The sequence below is a fragment of the Lemur catta genome, chromosome 18 (genome assembly GCF_020740605.2).
Source record: "Lemur catta isolate mLemCat1 chromosome 18, mLemCat1.pri, whole genome shotgun sequence".
Lineage (NCBI taxonomy): Eukaryota > Metazoa > Chordata > Mammalia > Primates > Lemuridae > Lemur > Lemur catta.
This window is the reverse complement of record NC_059145.1, coordinates 37,536,300-37,557,380: the sequence shown is the minus strand read 5'-3', so window position 1 is coordinate 37,557,380 and position 21,081 is coordinate 37,536,300. Positions and strand designations below refer to the sequence as shown.

General features: G+C 43.4%; 1 protein-coding gene across 4 annotated transcripts in view; it reads left to right on the top strand.

Moving 5' to 3' along the window:
• Positions 1 to 21,081, top strand: part of RAD54L2 (RAD54 like 2) — a 73,925-nt gene that overhangs the window by 44,384 nt on the left and 8,460 nt on the right. For all 4 annotated transcript variants that reach the window (XM_045530104.1, XM_045530106.1, XM_045530105.1 and 1 more), the window contains 16 exons: positions 2,630 to 2,831; positions 3,751 to 3,890; positions 4,355 to 4,471; positions 4,796 to 5,022; positions 6,441 to 6,623; positions 6,759 to 6,892; positions 8,631 to 8,827; positions 9,962 to 10,304; positions 11,012 to 11,189; positions 12,318 to 12,569; positions 12,782 to 12,900; positions 14,032 to 14,150; positions 15,882 to 15,981; positions 16,735 to 16,940; positions 17,361 to 17,533; positions 18,238 to 18,434. In XM_045530104.1, coding sequence (XP_045386060.1) covers positions 2,630 to 2,831; positions 3,751 to 3,890; positions 4,355 to 4,471; positions 4,796 to 5,022; positions 6,441 to 6,623; positions 6,759 to 6,892; positions 8,631 to 8,827; positions 9,962 to 10,304; positions 11,012 to 11,189; positions 12,318 to 12,569; positions 12,782 to 12,900; positions 14,032 to 14,150; positions 15,882 to 15,981; positions 16,735 to 16,940; positions 17,361 to 17,533; positions 18,238 to 18,434 — 2,887 coding nt within the window. The remainder of the gene's footprint in view (positions 1 to 2,629; positions 2,832 to 3,750; positions 3,891 to 4,354; positions 4,472 to 4,795; positions 5,023 to 6,440; positions 6,624 to 6,758; positions 6,893 to 8,630; positions 8,828 to 9,961; positions 10,305 to 11,011; positions 11,190 to 12,317; positions 12,570 to 12,781; positions 12,901 to 14,031; positions 14,151 to 15,881; positions 15,982 to 16,734; positions 16,941 to 17,360; positions 17,534 to 18,237; positions 18,435 to 21,081) is intronic.

The following is a 21,081-nucleotide window of genomic DNA, read 5'->3' as shown; positions in this document are numbered from 1 at the left end:
GACACCATGGCACTCTAGCCTGGGCAACAGAGTGAGACTCTGTCTTTAAAAAAAAAAAAAAAAGACAATGAAAACCCTACCTATCTTTATCAAAGCCTCTGGGGTTTTGTAGGGTTTTTTTTGGAGACAAGGTCTGGCTCTGTTGCCTGGGCCAGAGTGCAAGTGGTACCATCATAGCTCACTGCATCCTCAAACTCCTGGGCTCAATCCATCCTCCTGCCTCAGTCTCTAGAGTAGCTGGGACCACAGGTGCACACCACCATGCCCAGCTAATTTTTCTATTTTTAGTAGAGACAGGGTCTTGTTCTTGCTCAGGCTGATCTTGAACTCCTGGCCTCAAGCAATCCTCTCACCTCAGCCTCTCAAAGTGCTGGTATTACAGGAATGAGCCACTGCACCTGAGCCCTCTAGGGTGAATTTAATATCAATATAGACACTTGAGTCCATATTGATATTAAAAAATTGTTGAATAAGTAAATGCGACAAATATCCCTTACAGAAAAATTTCAAATAATAGATGTAGAAGGAAAGATGGAAATAGAAAACTACCATTAAAATGCCACAGTAATAATTGCTCCAGGTAAGACCCACTGTTGAACATTAAAATTAGTGGGTGAAACTTTTAAGAAAGAATATTTCTCCCAGAAAAATGGATGGTTTTACCAAAAAGAAAAAAGGATATTTGTATAGCCTCGAAGTTTCTCCCTGCAAATATTTGTTTTTTTGTGGTTTTAACCTATGTCCAGAAATTCTTTGATACTCTGCCTTCCAGGAAATGGAGCTTAATTCTCTTGAATATGGGCTGGGCTTAGTGATTTGCTTCTAATGAATAAAATATGGAAAGGGAAAAATAGTAATTTTACAGTGGAGAAACTTGGTAGATAGCACTTTAACCAAGTGATCAGGGTGTGTAAGTCATGTTGATATCATGTACTCCTGATAAGATGTGATGTGAAAGGATACTTCACCTCTCTGATATTCTTCCCCCAAAACCATAATCTCAATCTAATTGTGAGTAAACATCACACAAACCCAAATGGGAGACAGTCTATAACACGCTTGACCTGGATCGGATGTTTTTTGACTTTTGAAAAAAGTGTCAAAGTCCTGAGAGACAAGAATAGACTGAGAAACTGCCATAGTTTAGGGGAGACTAAGGAGGCATAACAGTTAAATGCAACGTGGTATCCTGGATGGGATCCTATAATAGAAAAAGAATATTAGTGGAAAATTGATAAACTCCAAATCAAGTCTATAGTTAAAAGCAAATAAACAAAAAGCCACCAAAAAACCCCAATCAAATGAGTCTTTCCTGCCTGAGAGCCAAATGGCATTGCCTAGAGCACCTCAGTTCCAACCTTTATTTTCTAGTTTTGAATTCCTCTTACCTTTGGCAAAGACCTTTTGGTTGTGTAGTGCCTGTATCTGGGAGACCTGATAGATTTGGGGACAAGCTTATAGGCTGTGTGGCTCCCAAGGCCTGCCTACCCAGTGAACACAATGCTACTCAGCAGGCTCAGGAGAGGGATGTGCATATGGACCCTCCCACTCAAACCCCAGTCCTTGCTGCTGTTTGATACCACAAATGACATTCCCTTTGCTAGTAATCTCTTCCCTGTCCCCCGCTCCCCATCTCTAAAGTTTTACCTTTGGACATTCTGCTTATCTTTGAAGGCTTCGCTTGCATTTAACCTCCCATATAATTCCTGTGCGGTCATCACACATAGTAGTGTCTTTTCTATTCCTGTAACCCTACTGCAGTTATTCTTGGTTTAATTAATTACTTCTGGCTGAAAAAATGATGTCTTAAACCTTTAAGTTGTTTAGGTCTGTTGACCTGCCCCTTCTGTGATATTTAGCACACTTTGCCATGTTTTGTCAATTGTTTGTACATACTCTATCTCCCTAAATAGAACACAAACTCCTTGAAGGGAAGGAGTCTTACAAACATCCCTTGAAGCATCTAGGACAGTGCTTGTCATATTGGAAACCCTCATTAAATGGTTGGTAAGTTGAATGTGGATGCTTCTTTTTTCTTTTTTAAAGACTAGTCAAGTGTCGTAGTGAGAAGGGGTGAAAGAGTAGAACAAGGAGTTTGGTCTGTAACTGACTGTAAACAATCAATTGAGATAACTCCCTGCCTTCAGACAACCATGTGAGTGCTTTAAGACATTGAAAAGAGAAATATTCTCCCTGTTGGCAAACAAGAGGTGAAGGGACTTGCTTAGAGTCACACAGCTGAGTGTGAGCTGTATTTGGAACCTAGCTGCTCAGACTCTGTCCCTTTCTGAGCATTCTAAGGCTATGAAGCTTCCTCGCTCTGATTACGGTGCTAACCTATAGTAAGACTGATGGTTGTCATTTGTACTGGGCCTATTGTGGGCCAGGCTTAGTTCTAGGCATACACACTGTTTAGTCCTCACAACAGCTCTGAAGTGTGGGCATTACTACTCTCATTATACAGATACATCCACTGAAGTTCAGAAAGATATAAGTAATTTGCCTTAGGTTATCAGCTAATAAGTTGCTGAGTTGAGATTTGACCACAGGTATGCCTGGCATCAAAACGCATTCCCCTAGCCCCCGCTTCCGCCCCTGAAATTATCCTCTTTCCCCTTGTTTTTTTCAGATCCATCCCTGGAAAGCATGGGTGGCACGGAGCATGCCCAGCTGGGGGAAGATGGGCAGCGGCCACCACGGTGCACTTCAACTACCTCATCTCAGTCTGAGCCATCAGAACAGCTTAGGCGCCACCAAGGCAAGAGCCTAGCCTCCGAAGACCCCAAAAAGAAGAGAGCTCAGAAGCCCTCCCACATGAGGAGAAACATACGGTGAGCTGTGTTCTGAATGAGAGGAGAGGGGAAGGAATAGAGGTATTATCTTCATCTTAAGGCTGTTAGTAGCAGGACTGGTTTGGGCAAGAGAGTCTCTCTCCAAAGGAGAAAAGTGCCAGCTGTGTGTTCCTATTAATAGTGAAGCTGCAGCTCAGGACTACTGGGCCTGGGCTGTCAGAGGATGCAGAAGGGCCTTGACCACCTCTGGAGAGTATCCCACTCTCTGGAGGTCCTGGATGGTAGGGTGCTCTGAATTGGACTTTATGTTTCTTCTTTTGTTTTTGCTTGGGTCTCAAAATGAGAAGATTTTGAAAAGTTGAGTTCTCATCTTCTTGGAACTCAACTTCAGATGGTGGGGGACAGTCTGGCCCAAAATAGGACTTCTTCCTTGAGCTAAAAGATGAGCAAATGTGAACTTCCTTAACTATCCAAATCTATCCAAAACTATCCAGTCATTCCTTCTATAGAATAACAACCTGTACCTTTGAGAGGAGATAAATGATATCTTTTTCTTAACATGACAACCTGAAAGTGTTGCTTTAAGTTTGGAAATAAGGATGTAGAATCCCTATACTTCTATTTTCTTTTCCACATGACAACTCTGTTTTTGATACTGCTTTTCAGCTCTGTGAGTATTATTCTGTTTTACTCATGATCTGTTATATGCAAAGTTGAACTGGCAGGGGTATCTGTCAGGAATTTAAATAATATGGAAAGTACCTTAGCCCAGAACAATCCGAGTTTGATATACTATTTTTTTTTTTAAGCACCACATAGGTGTAGTGGGGCTGATATGCCTTCTCCTCATCTCACCTCAGTTCTCTGAGATAGGCAATGGTGATTTCCCTCTTTAGCTTGCCATTACATTGCCCAAACTTTAGTGAACCCAAATGCTTTCTCTTGTTTTAATGTTTAGAAAGCTACTCCGGGAAGATCAATTGGAGCCGGTTACCAAAGCAGCACAGCAGGAAGAGTTGGAAAGAAGGAAGCGCCTGGAGCAGCAGAGGAAAGATTATGCAGCCCCCATCCCTACCCTTCCCCTGGAGTTCCTCCCAGGTAAGCAGTAAAGGTGTTAGGGAAGGCCCAATGCTTCAGGGAGAAGAGGCCGTAGGCATGCACAGTGGTCAAAGACAGATCTGGAATAAGAACGTGGCCTCTCAGGAATTCTTTAAAGTCATTTAGCTTCTTGAGAGCACACTAGCAGAAGAAACTCATTTAAAAAGTTAAGATGGATAAAAATGTACTCTTCGAATTGATTTAGATGTTTTCTGATGACTTTGGACCTTAACATTCTGAGGGATTAGGACCTTTTCTAGTGATCAGGTGGATAGCAGGAAGTAAAAACCAATAGAGAAAGGGAATTTGGCAAGAGGGCTGAAATTTTTGAGATGTTCTCTAATTCTCTTCTCAGTGGATACTCCTCATGAGAACAGTAAAGGAAAAGGGATGCTGAATCATTTTGGGAAATATGTTAGAGCTAAATGTGGTCTTAACATTCCCTTCCATCTTTCTTTTCCTAGAGGAAATTGTCTTAAGAGCAAGTGATGGTCCCCAACTGCCTCCTCGGGTCTTGACCCAGGAAGTCATTTGTTTGGATAGTAGCAGTGGCAGCGAGGATGAAAAAAGCAGTCAAGATGGTAAGATCGAGCCAGAGGTACTTCCCTTTCTCCTGACCCAGTATTTTCTTAAGAGATTGGCTGTACCTTTGAAAAGAATTCAGTTCTTTCTTATTCAGTTTGGGGCTTGGCTTTGACAAATTTCCCTGAGTCTCCTTGGTAAATGTAAGTTTTACCTTGTCTTAACTGGACGTTGAAAGACAGAAATAAGAAAAATCAAATTTTTTTTAAGTGATAACAAGTTGTAACTTTAAGTTTCTGTGCTTTTCTGCTCTGACAATGGGCAATAAATTATCTCCGCTCCCTGGGTTTTTGTTTTTGTTTTGTTTTGTTTTGCTATCTCAGAGGTGATTGAACTGAGCTCTGGAGAGGAGGACACTCTGCACATTGTGGACAGCAGTGAGTCTGTCAGTGAGGAGGAAGAGGAAGAGGAGAAGGGTGGCACCCATGTAAATGATGTCTTAAACCAGCGTGATGCTCTTGGGCGAGTCCTTGTTAACCTGAACCACCCTCCAGAGGAGGAGAACGTCTTCCTGGCCCCGCAGTTGGCACGGGCTGTGAAACCTCATCAGGTACAGCAAATCTGGACTCTCCTCTCCTTTTCTCTTCTGTTTCCTTGCTGTGGACATTGCCTGCTGGTGGTTATTAGTATCACAACCTATGAAGTACTTGTTTGGTGCCAAGATCAGCTTGGAAAGGCTTGATCCTTTGAGCAGGATTCCTGATGAATCGGCAGAGACAGGGGACGGGAAGAGACAGGCCTCAGATTGCCCTACCATGTGGGAAGCACTGGATCTCTTGGCGTAATAATTTTGAGTCTTCTGTAGGATCAGCAAGACTAATTGAGATACTCTCTGGAGAGCAGTGCTTTGATTAGGAAGGTGTTGTTATTTGTTAGTGGTACCAGGAGAGATATGGAAGTTAGAAGTCAGAGGGACTTTCTAATTGGAGGGAGCAGAGTAGTTTGTGTTGATCCAGAGTACTTGGAACCAGGACCAGTGAGTGAAAGTTCTGTGAAAACAGAGGTTGACTCAGCTTACAGATTCTTTTTTTTTTTAAATTGATATATCATAGTTATACATATTTTGGGGGAACATGTGATATTTTGATACATGTATAGTGTATAATGATCAAATCAGAATAATTGGGATATCCATCACCTCAGACATTTATCTTTGTTTTGGAAATGTTACAGTTCTTCTCTTCTAGCTATTTTGAAATATACAATAAATTGTTAACCATAATTTCCCTACTATACTATCTGAATACTAGAACTTATTTCTTCTATCTAACTTTATCTTTGTACCCATTAACTATCTTCTTTTCATCCTCCATTCCTCCATTCCTAGCCTCTGGTAACTACCATTCTACTCTCTATCTTCACAAGATCTGCTTTTTTAGCTCTCACATATGAGCGAAAACTTGTGATATTTGTCTTTCTGTGCCTGGCTTATTTCACTTAATGTAATGACCTCCAGTTCCCTCCAGTTATTGCAAAGGGCAGGATTTCATTCTTTTTTTATGGCTGAATAATATTCCATTATGTATATATGCCACATTTTCATTATCCATTCATCCATTGATAGACAGGTTGATTCCATACCTTGGCTATGGCAAATAGCTCAGCTTAAGAGCTGTTAACAACAGGAGCTTCTCCTTATGGAATGGGCTGCCTTGAGGGGGTGAGCTCCCCAGGGCCAAGGGCAGCCAAGCTGAATGAAAGACCCTGTCAGGAATTTAGTACTACAGATTCTTGTATCACATGGGACATTGCACTGTACCAGGTGAATGCTTTTCTGTTTTCTCCATGAAGACTAGACCAGTCAGTAGAATAGTCAGGATATAGGGAAACTTCAGCGGCCATTCACACCAGCTGTCTGTTATAATGCTTGCTCATTTACTTAATTCTGACTAATTCCAAAGTAAATAAAACTAGAGCCCTGGTCCTTGCCAGCCCCTCTGACATTTGCCTTTGTTTGTCCCTTGTCAGATTGGTGGAATCCGGTTCCTGTATGATAACCTAGTGGAGTCCCTGGAGAGGTTTAAGACCAGTAGTGGTTTTGGCTGTATCCTGGCCCACAGCATGGGTCTGGGAAAAACTTTGCAAGTGATCTCCTTCATTGACGTCCTCTTCCGCCACACACCAGCCAAAACAGTCCTTGCTATCGTACCGGTAAGAGTTTTGGGGAAGGCTCCATTTAGTCACCCCTCTGAAGGCTTCAAGCTAATACCTGGGCACTAAAAAGCTTGATGAGCTCATCTCTAAGCTTGCTCCTTAAAACTCTTTTTGTACTTGGTTTTCTGATAGGTTAATACTCTTCAGAATTGGCTGGCAGAGTTCAACATGTGGCTTCCAGCTCCTGAAGCCCTTCCAGGTGACAACAATCCTGAAGAAGTCCAGCCTCGGTTCTTTAAAGTTCACATCTTGAATGATGAGCACAAGTAGGTGGCCTGCTCTTTACTCTCTGCCCCTTTCCTTTTAGACTTCTGCCCAGGATCCAGATGTCAAGGCAGTCTATCTGAGTATATAGCCTGTCCTCCCAGATTCCTTTTTGTTTCTTTATATGCCTCTCTCTCTGTTCTTGCTACTTATTTTTTTCCTCTACCTAGCTTTTCAGGAAAGCCAGAGTTAAGTAGTTAGGAAAGTTTCTGGTGTTCAGCTTTAGGATGCTTTTATATCTTGAAAAATTTGTCCGCATGGTCACATTTTCCCATACATATAGCAATAAAATTCAACATGATAGAATGGAACTTTCCATCTTCTAACTTTTACATTTCACTTAGAAACCTTATCATTAGTCTCTTCTTTGAAGCACTGCTCTATGGTTGACTTTGTTTTTGTTTTTTTTTTTTTGAGACAGGATCTCGCTCTGTCACCTGGGCTAGAATGCAGTGGCATCATCATAGCTCGCTGCAACCTTAAATTCCTGGCTCAAGCGATTTTTGTGCCTCAGCCTCCTGAGTAGCTGGGACTAGGAATGTGCACCTCCATGCCTGGCTAAGTTTTCTGTTTTTTGTAGAGACGGGGTCTTGTTCTTGCTCAGGCTGATCTTAAACTCCTTGCCTCAAGTAATCCTCCCGTCTCAGCTTGCCAAAGTGCAAGGATTATAGGTGTGAGCCATCATGTGTGGCCTACAGTTGACTTTTAATGGTACAAAGCTTTGAAAGGTCCCAGCCTTGTTTTTGTTCTACATTGAAATAAAATGATTTATATTTCTATGCCATCAAGTCAACCTGATTTCCAAAAATCTAAAGCTGTGTTTTGATCCAAGCCAGCTTTACATGCTACCCTTTTCCCTCATTGGCATGGATAATTGAGAAGATAGGCTTTACTGTATTTTTTGCAGAGACTACCTTTTGTGATGTTTGGTTACACATATCAAAATGAGGAGACAATGAGTGACCCCACAGGTGGTTGATCACCTGCTCTGCTTTCTTAGATTTTAGGACTGCTAGTCCACATGCAGCTAATGAAATACAGGGAGGGTCTAGGACTGTGGCTACAAAAGAAATATTTTGAAACCTCACTTGTCCCCAGACACATGCCTTCAGCTGATTTATCAAAGCAATAGTCAATCAAGAATAATACCTAACAGTTCTGCTGAGAGCACAGCTGGAGATACTAAGTCAAAGAAATAGGTCCCTCAATAACAGGAAGAGAGAGATTGCAACCTGATCAAATACAGAATCCAATAGAAGGTACCCCTTGTAACTTTTCTAAGCTATCTATATACTATCTATCAAAAACTTGCCCCACAATATTCCTCCATCATCCCCCTTTTCCAAGTGAGTAAGCAGTAAGAAAGAAAGTGATTTCTCAGGTTTGGTATGACAAGTTGTACAGCTGAGGTATACAACTACAAGTCATTTCCTCTTGCCTTGTACCATTGAGTTACTGTGTTTCTTGCTGTTTAACCATCATTGACGATCCAGTCCAATCCTCGGTGCAATTTGTGTCTGGGATGATGGGAAAGTCCTTGGGCAGCTGGCCAGCCCTGTGCTTGCTGCCACATGGAATCTTTGGCAGTAAGGAGTTCTGACACCCAATCAGCACAGCTTTGATTGTGAGGAATTCTTCATGGGGGGCAGCAGAGCAATAATGCTTTACTTCTATTTATCATTTTTTAAAACAACTTTGTTGAAATATAATTCACTTCTCACAAAATTTTCTCTTTTGCAGGACAATGGCATCTCGTGCTAAAGTGATGGCTGATTGGGTGTCAGAGGGTGGGGTGCTGCTGATGGGGTACGAAATGTACAGACTCCTCACTCTCAAGAAATCCTTCGCTACAGGTAGACCGAAGAAAACTAAAAAACGCTCTCACCCGGTCATCATTGATCTCGATGAGGAAGATCGACAGCAAGAGTTTCGGAGAGGTGGGCAGCCTATCCTGGGAATACTCTTGTGGTGTTTCAGGAAAAACGAAATAGTGTCTGCTGGTAGTACCCAGTCAGGTGTGAAGTACATTATTTATTTATTTATTTATTTATTTATTTATTGAGATTTTTCCTAGGTCTATGAAGTGCATTATTGATGTGAGTTGTTGTCATGAACCAGAAATTGTGGTCCCCAAGATGGGCGGGACAACTTCCAATGGCTCTCAGAAGATACAGTTTGGTTAGGCCAGGCCACACACTGGCTTGGGGGAGACTCCCTTGTCCATCTGTTCCTGTTTCTCTCACAGAACAGCTAGAAGAGTAACTAGTCCCTTTACCAATTCCTAGAGATGTTCTGAGAAAGCATTAAGAAAATATAAAGTGCTTAAATCACCAGTATAAAGACAGAGTAGCTATAATGTTGTTTGTGAATTTATAAAAAGGAATTTATCCCAGTTGCTTTTAGTGAAAACCACTCCTCTTGTGGTTCTAGTTCTTCTCCCTTTTTTAAGGGACCTTTGTTCATTTGGGAAGAAAGTTTTTAAGGGTTCAGAGGCCTCTTTTATAGGTCTCTTCATCTATGAGATTATGTTTGTTCTAGGTTTGCTTCTATAGTAGAACTGGGATGAATTTGCCATTTAGCAATGACTAGAGAATAACTGCGGGAAGACCCTGTCCTTTAGCTAGCTCCTACCAGCCAGCCCTTAGATGGAGCCAGGATGCTGGCAATGGTGAGAGCCCACTGAAGTGTCTGGATTATTCCCATTGGTTTCATCCAGATGCATTTTTAATCCTAGGCTGGCACTCTGTAAGGTCCCTTTCTCTGCTGCCCAGTTGGTGTAAGCCCTAGGAATGCAAGTCAGTTTTACTCTTAGCATAAAGAAAAATAAAATAAAATAAGGAAAGGAATGGGGGAAAAGGGATTTTTATTGCAAGAGTCAACAGCCAGGTTAGCATCACACCAAATGTGCAGGAGGTTGAATGGCTGGCTCCCTCTTACCAATGGGGGCTGACTCTTGCTTTCCTGCTTCCTTCATTTCTTCTGTCTCCTCCAGGGTGCACCCCTACTTCTCATATTATTGACTAAGAGCAGGCCCTGTCACCCTCTGACTCCGGATCCTCTTCCCTCCCTAGAGTTTGAGAAGGCCTTATGCCGCCCTGGCCCTGATGTGGTGATCTGTGACGAGGGACACCGCATCAAAAACTGCCAGGCCAGCACTTCACAGGCTCTGAAGAACATTCGCTCTCGCCGCCGGGTAGTGCTGACTGGGTACCCCCTGCAGAACAACCTTATTGAGTACTGGTGCATGGTGGACTTTGTGCGCCCAGACTTCCTTGGCACCCGTCAGGAGTTCAGCAACATGTTTGAACGCCCTATCCTGAATGGGCAGTGTATTGACAGCACACCTCAGGATGTCCGCCTCATGCGGTACCGGAGCCATGTCCTGCACAGTCTCCTGGAAGGCTTTGTGCAGAGGTGAGCCATCCTCAGGGCCCTGTTTTCTGAATCCTCAGAGGGTCCTGGTGCAATGGTGTGCCAAGGCTATTATGCGGGGGGGCGGGAGAAGGGATGTTACATAGGGGAGCCCCTTCCTAGTGGGGCAGTAGTAAAACTTCCTTTGTGTGAATAACTAGCAGATGATGGATAACCACTGTTTCAGTTCTCTGAAAGTTTGGCCTAGAAGTGCTTCTCTCAAAGTTATTGTTAAAGTTATTAGAGATGCCCATCTTACTTGGTGAGAGAAGCAAGAGGAGCTACCATTCTACGGACTTCGATGAAAGAATAGAAGTGATTTTAGGGGTATGGCCTTATCAGTATCAAGTATCTCAGTAGATATAGCTTAGGCTAATCTAAAGCAGTATTTTCCTTGTTAAGATGGCATGTATGGAGAAAGCTCAGAGAGGCAGTCCTGAATTGGGATAAGAACCTCGAGTTCCCGTGATCTCTGTCACCCAGGCAGTTGTGACCTGGGACAGGTTACTCTGCCTTTTGCTTTAGTTTTCATCCTTGAGATGAGTTTCTTCTTGGTTGTTGTTGAACTACTCTGGATTATTACAAGGCCACCGTGCATGTTGAGATACTCATGAAGGAAGTGTGACAGGAAAACAAGGTTCTATTTTTATCCTGCACTGACCCCTTCTGGCCATACTACCTTGCCACTTCTAATCTGTTTGCCTCTGTAGGCGAGGCCACACTGTGCTGAAGATTCATCTCCCTGCCAAGGAAGAAAATGTGATCCTTGTGCGGCTCTCCAAGATCCAGCGAGATTTGTACACACAGTTCATGGATCGCTTTCGGGACTGTGGTAGCAGTGGCTGGCTGGGGCTGAACCCTCTTAAGGCTTTCTGTGTGTGCTGCAAGGTGCATTGGGGCCTCAGGGAAGATTGAGGTGGGGACTAAAGATGCATGTGGTCTTGAGGGAGTTACTCCTACTGGGAGTCCTTGATAAAGGAAGAAAAATGTGAGAGGGGGCCACCTCAGTTCACTGCCCTGGAGGATTGGGGGCTCCAAGGAGAGATGTGCTGATTGTATACTACACAACTCCTAGGGGTGACACTCATAGAGTATAATGTAATTGGTGCCCCTTGTAGTTGTATACCTCAGCTGTACAACTTGTCATACCAAACCTGAGAAATCACTTTCTTTCTTACTGCTTACTCACTTGGAAAAGGGGGATGATGGAGGAATATTGTGGGGCAAGTTTTTGATAGATAGTATATAGATAGCTTAGAAAAGTTACAAGGGGTACCTTCTATTGGATTCTGTATTTGATCAGGTTGCAATCTCTCTCTTCCTGTTATTGAGGGACCTATTTCTTTGACTTAGTATCTCCAGCTGTGCTCTCAGCAGAACTGTTAGGTATTATTCTTGATTGACTATTGCTTTGATAAATCAGCTGAAGGCATGTGTCTGGGGACAAGTGAGGTTTCAAAATATTTCTTTTGTAGCCACAGTCCTAGACCAGGGCCAGGAAACTAAAGCAGACATTGTGGTCTGTGATGATGCTTCAGTGGCAGTTCATCCTTCTCTCCTCCTTCCCTCCCTTTTCCTGGGAGTTCTCAACTCTTGCTGGGAATAGTCCCTGAAATAGTACATGATTGGTTATCTATAAGTCAGATACATTTTGTCTATAGGGAGAGATTAGTTTTGTTTCATAGTTTCATACAGTAGCTGACTATAGCCAAACAGTGAAAAGCGGAACATTCTCGCTCTTTCTTGAATAAGAACACAAGGCTTGTGACACAGCCTTTTTGGTTATGTACCAAATACATTTGCATGACTCCTGGTATGAACTCTTCTATTTATGTCTCATGGTGATCAGAGCTGGTAGTGAAAGCTAATATGCAGGCTCTTTTACTGTGAAGGGCTCCTTGTGTTGTGAACAGTGTGTGCTTTGGGAGGTGTGTGTTTGAGTAAGTGTATGTTTCCAGACTCCCTGAGACACTCTTGGAGTATTCTTGCCTGTGCCCCCTCTCCTTTGAACCTCAGATCTGGAATCACCCTGATGTGCTGTATGAAGCCCTTCAGAAGGAGAGCCTGGCCAATGAGCAGGACCTAGACGTGGAAGAGCTTGGCTCAGCAGGGACCAGTGCCCGCTGCCCACCACAGGGAACAAAAGGCAAGGGGGAGGATAGCACCTTGGCTTCTTCAATGGGAGAGGCAACCAATAGCAAGTTCCTACAGGGAGTTGGCTTCAACCCTTTCCAGGAGCGAGGCAACAACATCGTCACATATGAATGGGTGAGTCAAGCAGATCATTTAATAGCCATAAACTGCTGAGAAGGGATGGTGCAAGGCCTACCTGTGGAGAGAGTAAGAGTGTACTGCACTGCCGAAGTCTCTGCAGGGGATTATGAACAAGGCCAGTGTGCTACTGCCTTCGAGGGAGAGAATTTTATTTCTAATGATCTGGCCTTGGACCTGCTCCAAGCTGCCTCATTTCTCTCTTGCAGGCCAAGGACCTTCTGACTAATTACCAGACTGGAGTCTTAGAGAATTCTCCCAAGATGGTACTGCTTTTCCACCTGATTGAGGAAAGTGTGAAGCTTGGGGACAAGATCCTCGTATTTAGGTAGGAAGAGCATTCCCAGTTGAGGCTGTGTGTTTATGGTAAGGGGTGACCCTGCCCCTGCAGAGCAAGACCAACGAGGGCCACACCGGCCCCTTCTCCATGCCTCTGCAACCAGTGCTTATTGTGAGGACCTTCTTACATTTTCTTTCTCTCTTGGAGTTTCTTTCTTTGCCCAATGTGATTTCTCCACAGAGAACAATTGAAAACTCTAGGCTAACATTGGAGATAATAGTCTAATCCTTCAAATCATGGCCTGTTTTTGTTCACCCTGAGAGCTAAGAATAGTTTTTACATCTTTAAATGGTTGTAAAAAAAAATACAAAGAATATGCAGAGTTTATGTATGTGGTTTACTAAGCCTAAAATATTTGCTATCTGGGCCTTTACAGAAAATGTCTGCTGATTCTTGGTCTAATCTGTTTCTGTCCGTCCCCAACTTTTTATTTTTTTTTTTAAATTTTGTATATAAGACCAAATAAGTGATGTGATTTGTTCCAGAGTCACATTCTCATTCTCGCTGGAGCTTTTGAGTCTCATCAAAGTTTGACTCCCCAGGAAAACACGCAAAGTAGATTACTTCTTTTCTCTTCTGACCAGTTTATGCCCCAAGGAGAGCCAAGTGGCAGGGAGCCTAGTTTGGGAGCCTCCACACGTGACATACTTTGAGAGGACATCAGTGATTCTAACTTGGGGAGAGCCTAGCGCTCTTCTAATTTTATGGATCGTTTCTGAGGAGACTGGCTCTGCATATTTTGGAAGCAGCTGAGTGATTCTGTCTCTCTAGTAAGACCCATAAAGATTGGTCCAAAATCAGATCTAATGTATATTCATATGGTGTTGGTTTTTAATGCTGTTTGTTACACTGCATTGAGCTAAACCCCAGAAATTTTCAACTGAGGAAGTAAAGAATGGAGACAGTAGAGTATTTTTTCAGTGTGGTGGTGGTAATAAGTATGTGGCTGACTCTGCTCCCATTATGCACTAGGGAGAATACCCTTGGTTTTTCTTGCTCTTATAGGGGGTAGGTTGTGGGAGCTCCCACTGTCAGAAGGTTGCACAAGAGTGTGGACCTGTTGGGAACAAGGTTCCCTTGGGTCTGGGAGCCATCTGAACCAAATGTTTTCCCTTTCAGCCAAAGCCTTTCTACCTTGGCTCTCATTGAGGAGTTCCTAGAAAAACGAGAAATGCCCTGTCTGCCTGGTGCCGAAGGGCAAGGAGCACAGAAGTGGGTTCGAAACGTCAGCTACTTCCGTGAGTTTATTGCTGCTTTGTTTCTGGAGACTTGACGAAGTCTGCTCAAGGGTTTCCTTTCCTTCTCTTCCTTTTTCTTTTCTCCTACTCCACTCTCCATCAAATGTGTAGCAATGTCTGTGTTAGCCAAAGAGCAGAGGGATACTAAGAGCCAGCTGTTATGTATGAGGCACTGTCCTAGGGGCTGAGGGCTTGGGAGAGATAGAGGGAGTATAAAGAAGTAGAAGATGTAGGCCTTGTCTTCATCTGGGATGTGACAACTCAAGGACAAATACAAAGTAACACTGAGTGAGTGCCCTGACTGGGGTTCTAAGGAGGATAGAATCACTGTGGAGATGATGGAGGGAGAAGGCTTCTTGAAAATATGGGGAGAATTTGAATATACAGAGCTAGTATAGCTGAAGATCACTCTAGGCAGAAGGAACACAGTGGATACAAGCATAGATCATGCATCCTCTATGTGGGAGATAATACCCTAAGGGGATGAAAATTGCTTTTTTGGGGGAGGGGTGTGAAAAAAACTTAACTTTTTAAATGTATAAGTCAGAGATGTACATATAGTACATAAACAGATATAAGGTATATCTGTGGTATTAAAATTTTATGGAAGACATGGTAGGATTGGGAAAAATGTCTAAAAAGGCTCCTTTAGGGGGTTGGTAGTGAAAAAAAATTGAGAAATACTGGCCTCAGCACTGTTGACATTTGGGCCAGATAATTCTTCATTGTAGGGTGCTGTCCTGTGTATTGTAGGATGTTTAGCAGCATCTCTGGTCTCTACTCACTAGATGGCAATAGCATCCCCTAGTTTTGACAACCCAAAATATCTCCTGACATTGCCAGATGTCCCCTGGGGAGTATGAGAGTGGAGAAATCACCTTTATTGAGAACCATTGGTCTAAATCTAAAGGAAGGATTTAGAGAAATGAAGGTTCACGGGGTATAGAGGAGACTCCCAGCATAAGGTCTGGCCCAGAGCTTGTGTTTACTATGTAGGCTTGCCTAATGAGTCAGTGCTGAGCTGTGCTTGGAAACTGGGAACTCAGATTGAAAAGGTAAGCTAGGGTCCTAACTGAGAATCCCAATACCCGCCAATTAAACTGTTGCTTCCCCCAGCTGTAGTAATTCAGTTCTCCATGTGGTATTTCCTACCCTTAGCTTTGCCCTTTACCCAAGGTGACAAAATATTGCCCCGCCTCTCAACTAAAGTTTTTTTCTCCTTTGAGCTCCCCTGCTTTCACTCGAGTCCCATACCACTACTCCAGATGTATTTCTTTTATGTTTCCTTACAGCAAGTGCTTATCCTCAGAAACTTGTTAAAAATGTAGATTCCTGGTGGGGGAACATCACCCATATCAAAACACAAAAGCTTTAGTCCTTCTGCACTCACCAGGACTCACAGGGCTGAGTCAGAGAGGTCACCTTGAGCCAGTGTTTTTCAAGTTCTCTAGGTGATTCTTGTGCATTCTAAAGTTTAAGAACCTTGGCCTTAGAATTGTCCTGAGAAATGTAGTTTATAATCTGTGTTGCACATGAGAATCGCCTGGGAGTATTTTCAAATTATAGATGCCTGGGCCTCCCTGTAGACCCATGATATGTCCAGGGGGTGGGAACTGAGCTCTGTAGTATTTCTGTTTGTTTTATTTTTTTTTAAAACACTTTTGCCCAGTGATTTTGCTGTGTACCCTTGCTCTCATCTATCCACTTTTTGTGGTTTTCCTTCCTTCCTAGGGCTAGATGGTAGCACCCCTGCCTTTGAGAGGGAGCGGCTCATTAATCAGTTCAATGATCCCAGCAACCTCACCACCTGGCTGTTCCTTCTCTCCACAAGGTGAGTTGATCCTGAGAGGGGAGATCAAAGGGGTGGGTGTTCAGGCCATTGGCCACATGGGCACGTACCCAAAGTCTCATCCAACTTCCATCAGATGAGATCTGCTCAGATTTGCAACTTGTTTATGATATCAGAGAGGGAACCCCAAAAGGAAGTTGTGTTAGCAAGGCAGTCATGATAGTGCCGAAGTTCTCTGACCTTCATTAACAACTGTTGTGTAATAATTAGCTTTTCTCTCAGGAGTGGTCTGAGGCTTAGATGATGTGATGATGTGAAAGTGCTTTAAAAAAAGTAGAAAATGCAATGTAACTGTAAAAGGCTGATGGCACTGTCTCATGCCAAGCAGTTTTGAAGGCTGTGCTGCCTTCTGCCATCAGAATGCCCTTGGCAGAGTATAAGCTGGTCATTCTCCTAAGCTGTTAGTCTAAATAAAAACACCAGAAACATCTGTGTACAGAAGTTTCCCCTCACCAAGGAACATCACTCTGGAGTCAGGATGTGGTGGTCCTACTTGTTACAGAGGGATGGAGAGTGGGTTTTCTTTCTGAGCTGGTAAGCACTTTCATGTTGGATTTCAGACCACACTTTTCAGTGCTTGAGGAACACACTGTTTATCAGCAGGACAGCAAAATCTTCGAGTATGTTGTGCCTAGAACAAAGAGTAATATTGGGGTAGGAGTCCCAGAGGGCAAACAGATTTGAAAACTATCTGTAAGACTAAAGGCTCTATGATTGTTGGCTTGTGTTTTAAAGGGCCGGATGCTTGGGTGTGAATTTGATTGGTGCCAATCGAGTAGTGGTGTTTGATGCTTCCTGGAACCCTTGCCATGATGCCCAGGCAGTATGTCGGGTATACCGTTATGGCCAGAAAAAACCCTGTCACATCTATCGCCTTGTGGCTGATTACACCCTCGAAAAGAAGATCTATGACCGTCAGATTTCCAAGCAGGGCATGTCAGGTGGGCCACCTTCCAGGCTCAGGAGACGCACATCTACACAGGCTAACATCCTTATAGTGTCAAGGATGGGAGAGGAGAAAGGCACAGGATGTGGGAACATAGGCAGGCTTTGAATCATAGAAAACCAGCATTTCCTCTCATCTCATTCTGATTTAAATCATTGCTAAAGATGATTGACCTCAACTTGTTGAAGGTGGGTTTAATGGTAACAGCCAAGCTATTTATGCAAGTTTTTCTTATATAATGTTTCCATTTCACCAGGGCCTCAGACTTGGTCTTTGATGTTCATATATGGGATAACTTTTTATTATTAATGAGAGTTATGCCACTCACAACTTCCCTTCTCTCTACTGACTTTTGTAGTAGTGTTTTTATAGTCTTTGCCATGTACTAACTTTCTCCATGTTTTCACCCTTCTAGATCGGGTGGTAGATGATCTAAATCCAATGCTGAACTTTACCCGGAAGGAGGTAGAAAACCTACTGCACTTTGTTGAGAAGGAGCCAGCTCCCCAAGTATCCTTGAATGTAAAGGGGATCAAGGAATCTGTCCTGCAACTTGCCTGTCTGAAGTACCCTCACCTCATCACCAAGGTAAGAACCTGATATGTATGCAGTCCCCAGTGTGGCAGTCTCTGTCAAGGCAGGTTTGTCTGGCAAGCTTGTTTTCTTCATCTGAGGTGGTATTTCATACAGGCGACTTGGACTGAAGTGGTTCTTTTCTTGCCCCACGCATTACCCCATCCTACCCCCAAACACCTATTCACATTGCTAGTCTAGTCCTAGGAGTGCTAAACTCTGCCATGTGGAATAATTTGGCCAGTATGAGTTTTCCTAGCAGAAAGAGATGGGAAAAGTTCTGAAAATGTAATTTGTTAATTCTCTGAACTCCCTCAATCTTTTGACATGGAAGGCAGGCTTAGGTGTCTAAAGCTGGTGGTAGGTTAGAGTTGTGAATTATACTTTTTTTTTTTTTTTTTTTTTTTGAGCTTTGTTGCCCAGGCTGGAGTGCTGTGGCGTCATCATAGCTCACTATAACCTCTAACTCATAGGCTCAAAGCGATCCTCCTGCCTCAGCCTCCCAAGTAGGTGAGACTACAGGCGTGTGCCACCATACCCACTCATTAATTTTACTCTTGACAGAAAGATAGTAAAACCTGCTTGTGGGTCTGTAAGCAGACTCTTCACTAATGCTAGATACAGCCAGCCCTTTCTTGATTTCAAAGTAAGGCTCATTGTATTTCAATCATTTTGGCATAAAGACTAGTAATTAAATCAACATCTTTCTGTGTCCCCAGGAGCCTTTTGAGCATGAGTCATTGCTCCTCAACCGAAAGGATCACAAGCTGACCAAGGCTGAGAAAAAAGCAGCAAAGAAAAGCTATGAGGAAGACAAACGCACATCAGTCCCCTATACCCGCCCATCATATGCGCAGTATTACCCCGCCAGTGACCAGAGTCTGACCAGCATCCCTGCCTTCAGTCAGAGAAACTGGTGAGTTGCTGAAAGGGGAGGTTCTGCTGCTGGACTAGGCCTAAGTGCCTTTCAACTGATTCCTGTTTTAGATGAAGAAAGAGCCTACAACTTGCTCCTTGGCTGCTATTAACTGACAGGTTCTGCTCTAGGGTGAGGTGCCAAAGCAGTTCAGCCCTGGTGTTTTAAGTGGCTCTGATTTTGACTGCCCAGGCTGAAAAAGTGACCTGCTGGCCTTGTGACTCAGGAAGGTCCTTCTGGGTCCCTGGGTGGGGGTGGAGGTTACAACTTCCCAAAACAGAGAGGCCCAGTCCTTCCTCACAGGTGCATCCTACCCTTAGCACCTTGGTCCTATACCTTACTTAGCAGTGATGTTCAAGGGTAAAGGCCATGTTCTCCCTGGGTCTTGGATTGTAGTCAGGGAATTCTGCTATTCCTAATGGGATTTCATTTTGTGGCTGTGCCATGATCTTGAGCAAAAAATCCCTTTCCTGAGTACAACTTCTAGAACTATTCAGAATATAAGCAGGGTAGAAGCCAACTGCTAAGCAGAGAGAGAGAGAGAGAGACTCTTTGTAAGATGTTACAGAACAGTTATCTATGTTTATTTTTTTTTTTTTCATTTCATGACAGTGCCTCACAACCCTCACCCTCCCACTTATTAACCAGATCAACTGCCTGATTGAGTGGTTTGCATATCTTATATTTGGTTTGCATATTGTTTGATTCTCTTGAATTAATAATAATTATTTTATTTGAGGGGAATAGATTTAAAAGTTTTTTCTTATTAAGATTCTCATGTAAAAAAAAAACTTGCCAAATGAAGCTCTAAAGGAACTGAAACCATTTAAGATTTTATATAAAACACTGATTTTTTTAATGAGTAAATTTGTTACTTTTTGTGTAGCAAATTAAAGATACTTCCAAGTAGAAAGTCACTCTCTTTCAAAGCCTTCAGACTTTTAATTTCTGTCATTTTCCAAGATACTATTGCTTGGGAAGGTTCTCCTCTCTTGTTCTCCACCCCTTCTTTCTTGTTTTTGGGCTTTTTCTGTGTAACAGCAGGAGTGGACTAAGCCTGAGCCCAGTGGGAGAAAAGCCATGTGGGGAGAAGACATAACAAATGGTCCAGGTTGGGCTGTGAGGAGATGTCAGCTCTGTCTCTGGCTTAGCTCCAGCCCTGTGGAGGCACCAGCTTCTCACAGCATTTGATGAGCCATACCATGATCCTGCTGATTACTAATCCTGTCTGGGTCCATGTGAGGAGGACTTCCTATCCAAACTCCTAGTCTTAGTTTCTGTAGAATATCAGGCTGGAACCCGTCTGACTTTTGATCCAGGAAGAAGTCTCATTGATGTTGGACCAGGGCCTCTAACTCCTGCCAGGCCACCCTGGGAATACATTGAGGAAATGGGCCCCAGCATGTGCTGTCTGGCCTATCTAGGGACTTAGGGGTCTGCAGGGACCAGGGAGCTTCTCAAAGGGGCTTATAGCAACCCGAGAGCAGTGTGATCTAGGAGTTGTGCAGACTAGCTCCAAAAGCAGAGTGGTGTTAAAGTGTTCTTTACTTTAACACCAGTCTTCAGTCAAACAAGGAAGAACATGCCAGTCCAATGAGGTTTCTTTCCCAAGCCCAAAGACCAAAGATGCAGACTTCAGACAGCTTATAGACAGGGACTTTTTAAAAAAAAATCTTAAATCAGGGGTAGCTTTCTTAAAGTACTAATGTCCATTTGAAAGGTGAATAGTAAAGAATGCATCATTGACCATGGGGTAACATTTTGGCATGTTGGTAGGGATGCACAGCCAGAGCTCAGGCTGGCTGTGGTACTGTGCCATTTAGGAGCTTGGCTTTTGTGTACAGTGCTTTGGCTGCTGCTGTTTTTGTGGTAGTCATGACAGAAGGGGCATTTTGGAGACTGGCGTAAGCAGGAGCCAGGAGGAGCCCAGTGAAAAGTAATACGGAGGAGGCCGAGGTGGGTGGATCACTCAAGGTCAGGAGTTCGATACCAGCCTGAGCAAGAGCGAGACACTGTCTCTACTAAAAATGGAAAGAAATTAGCTGGGCATGGTGGCGCATGCCTGTAGTCCCACCTACTCGGGAGGCTGAGGCAGAAGGATTGCTTGAGCCCAGGAGTTTGAGGTTGCTGTGAGCTAGGCTGATGCCACAGCACTCTAGCCCGTGTAACAGAGTCAGACTCTGTCTCAAAAAAAAAAAAAGGTAATACGGAGGAAAGAAAGGTATCTGTCTTACTTATTGAGACTTGAGGTTTCAGAGAGAGAGAGTAAAGATGGTTAAAGTTGGGATAGACTATCACTCAAGATCACCTAAACATGTGGCATCACATGGCTCTAGGAAGAGTGGGGAAAATTCTACCTATTGGTCTTCAACTTAGCATACACTGTGGTCTGGTGAATGTTTCCTTTTCTTATTGCATCTCGACAACTTCCTAACTTCTCTTCAAGGACCAACTCCTAATGTAGATAGTTCAAATTCTAGAGGAGGAGATGTTTCCTCACATCTCTAGAAAGTTATTATTCCACCGACCTCTGATTCTTATTAGATGCTGATAGGCTTTATCCCTCTGCTTCTTTCTCTGCCACTCTGTGTCAGTCTGTCTCTAGTCTCCTTTTGAACTAACCAGACCCTGCAGTTTTTTCTGATCC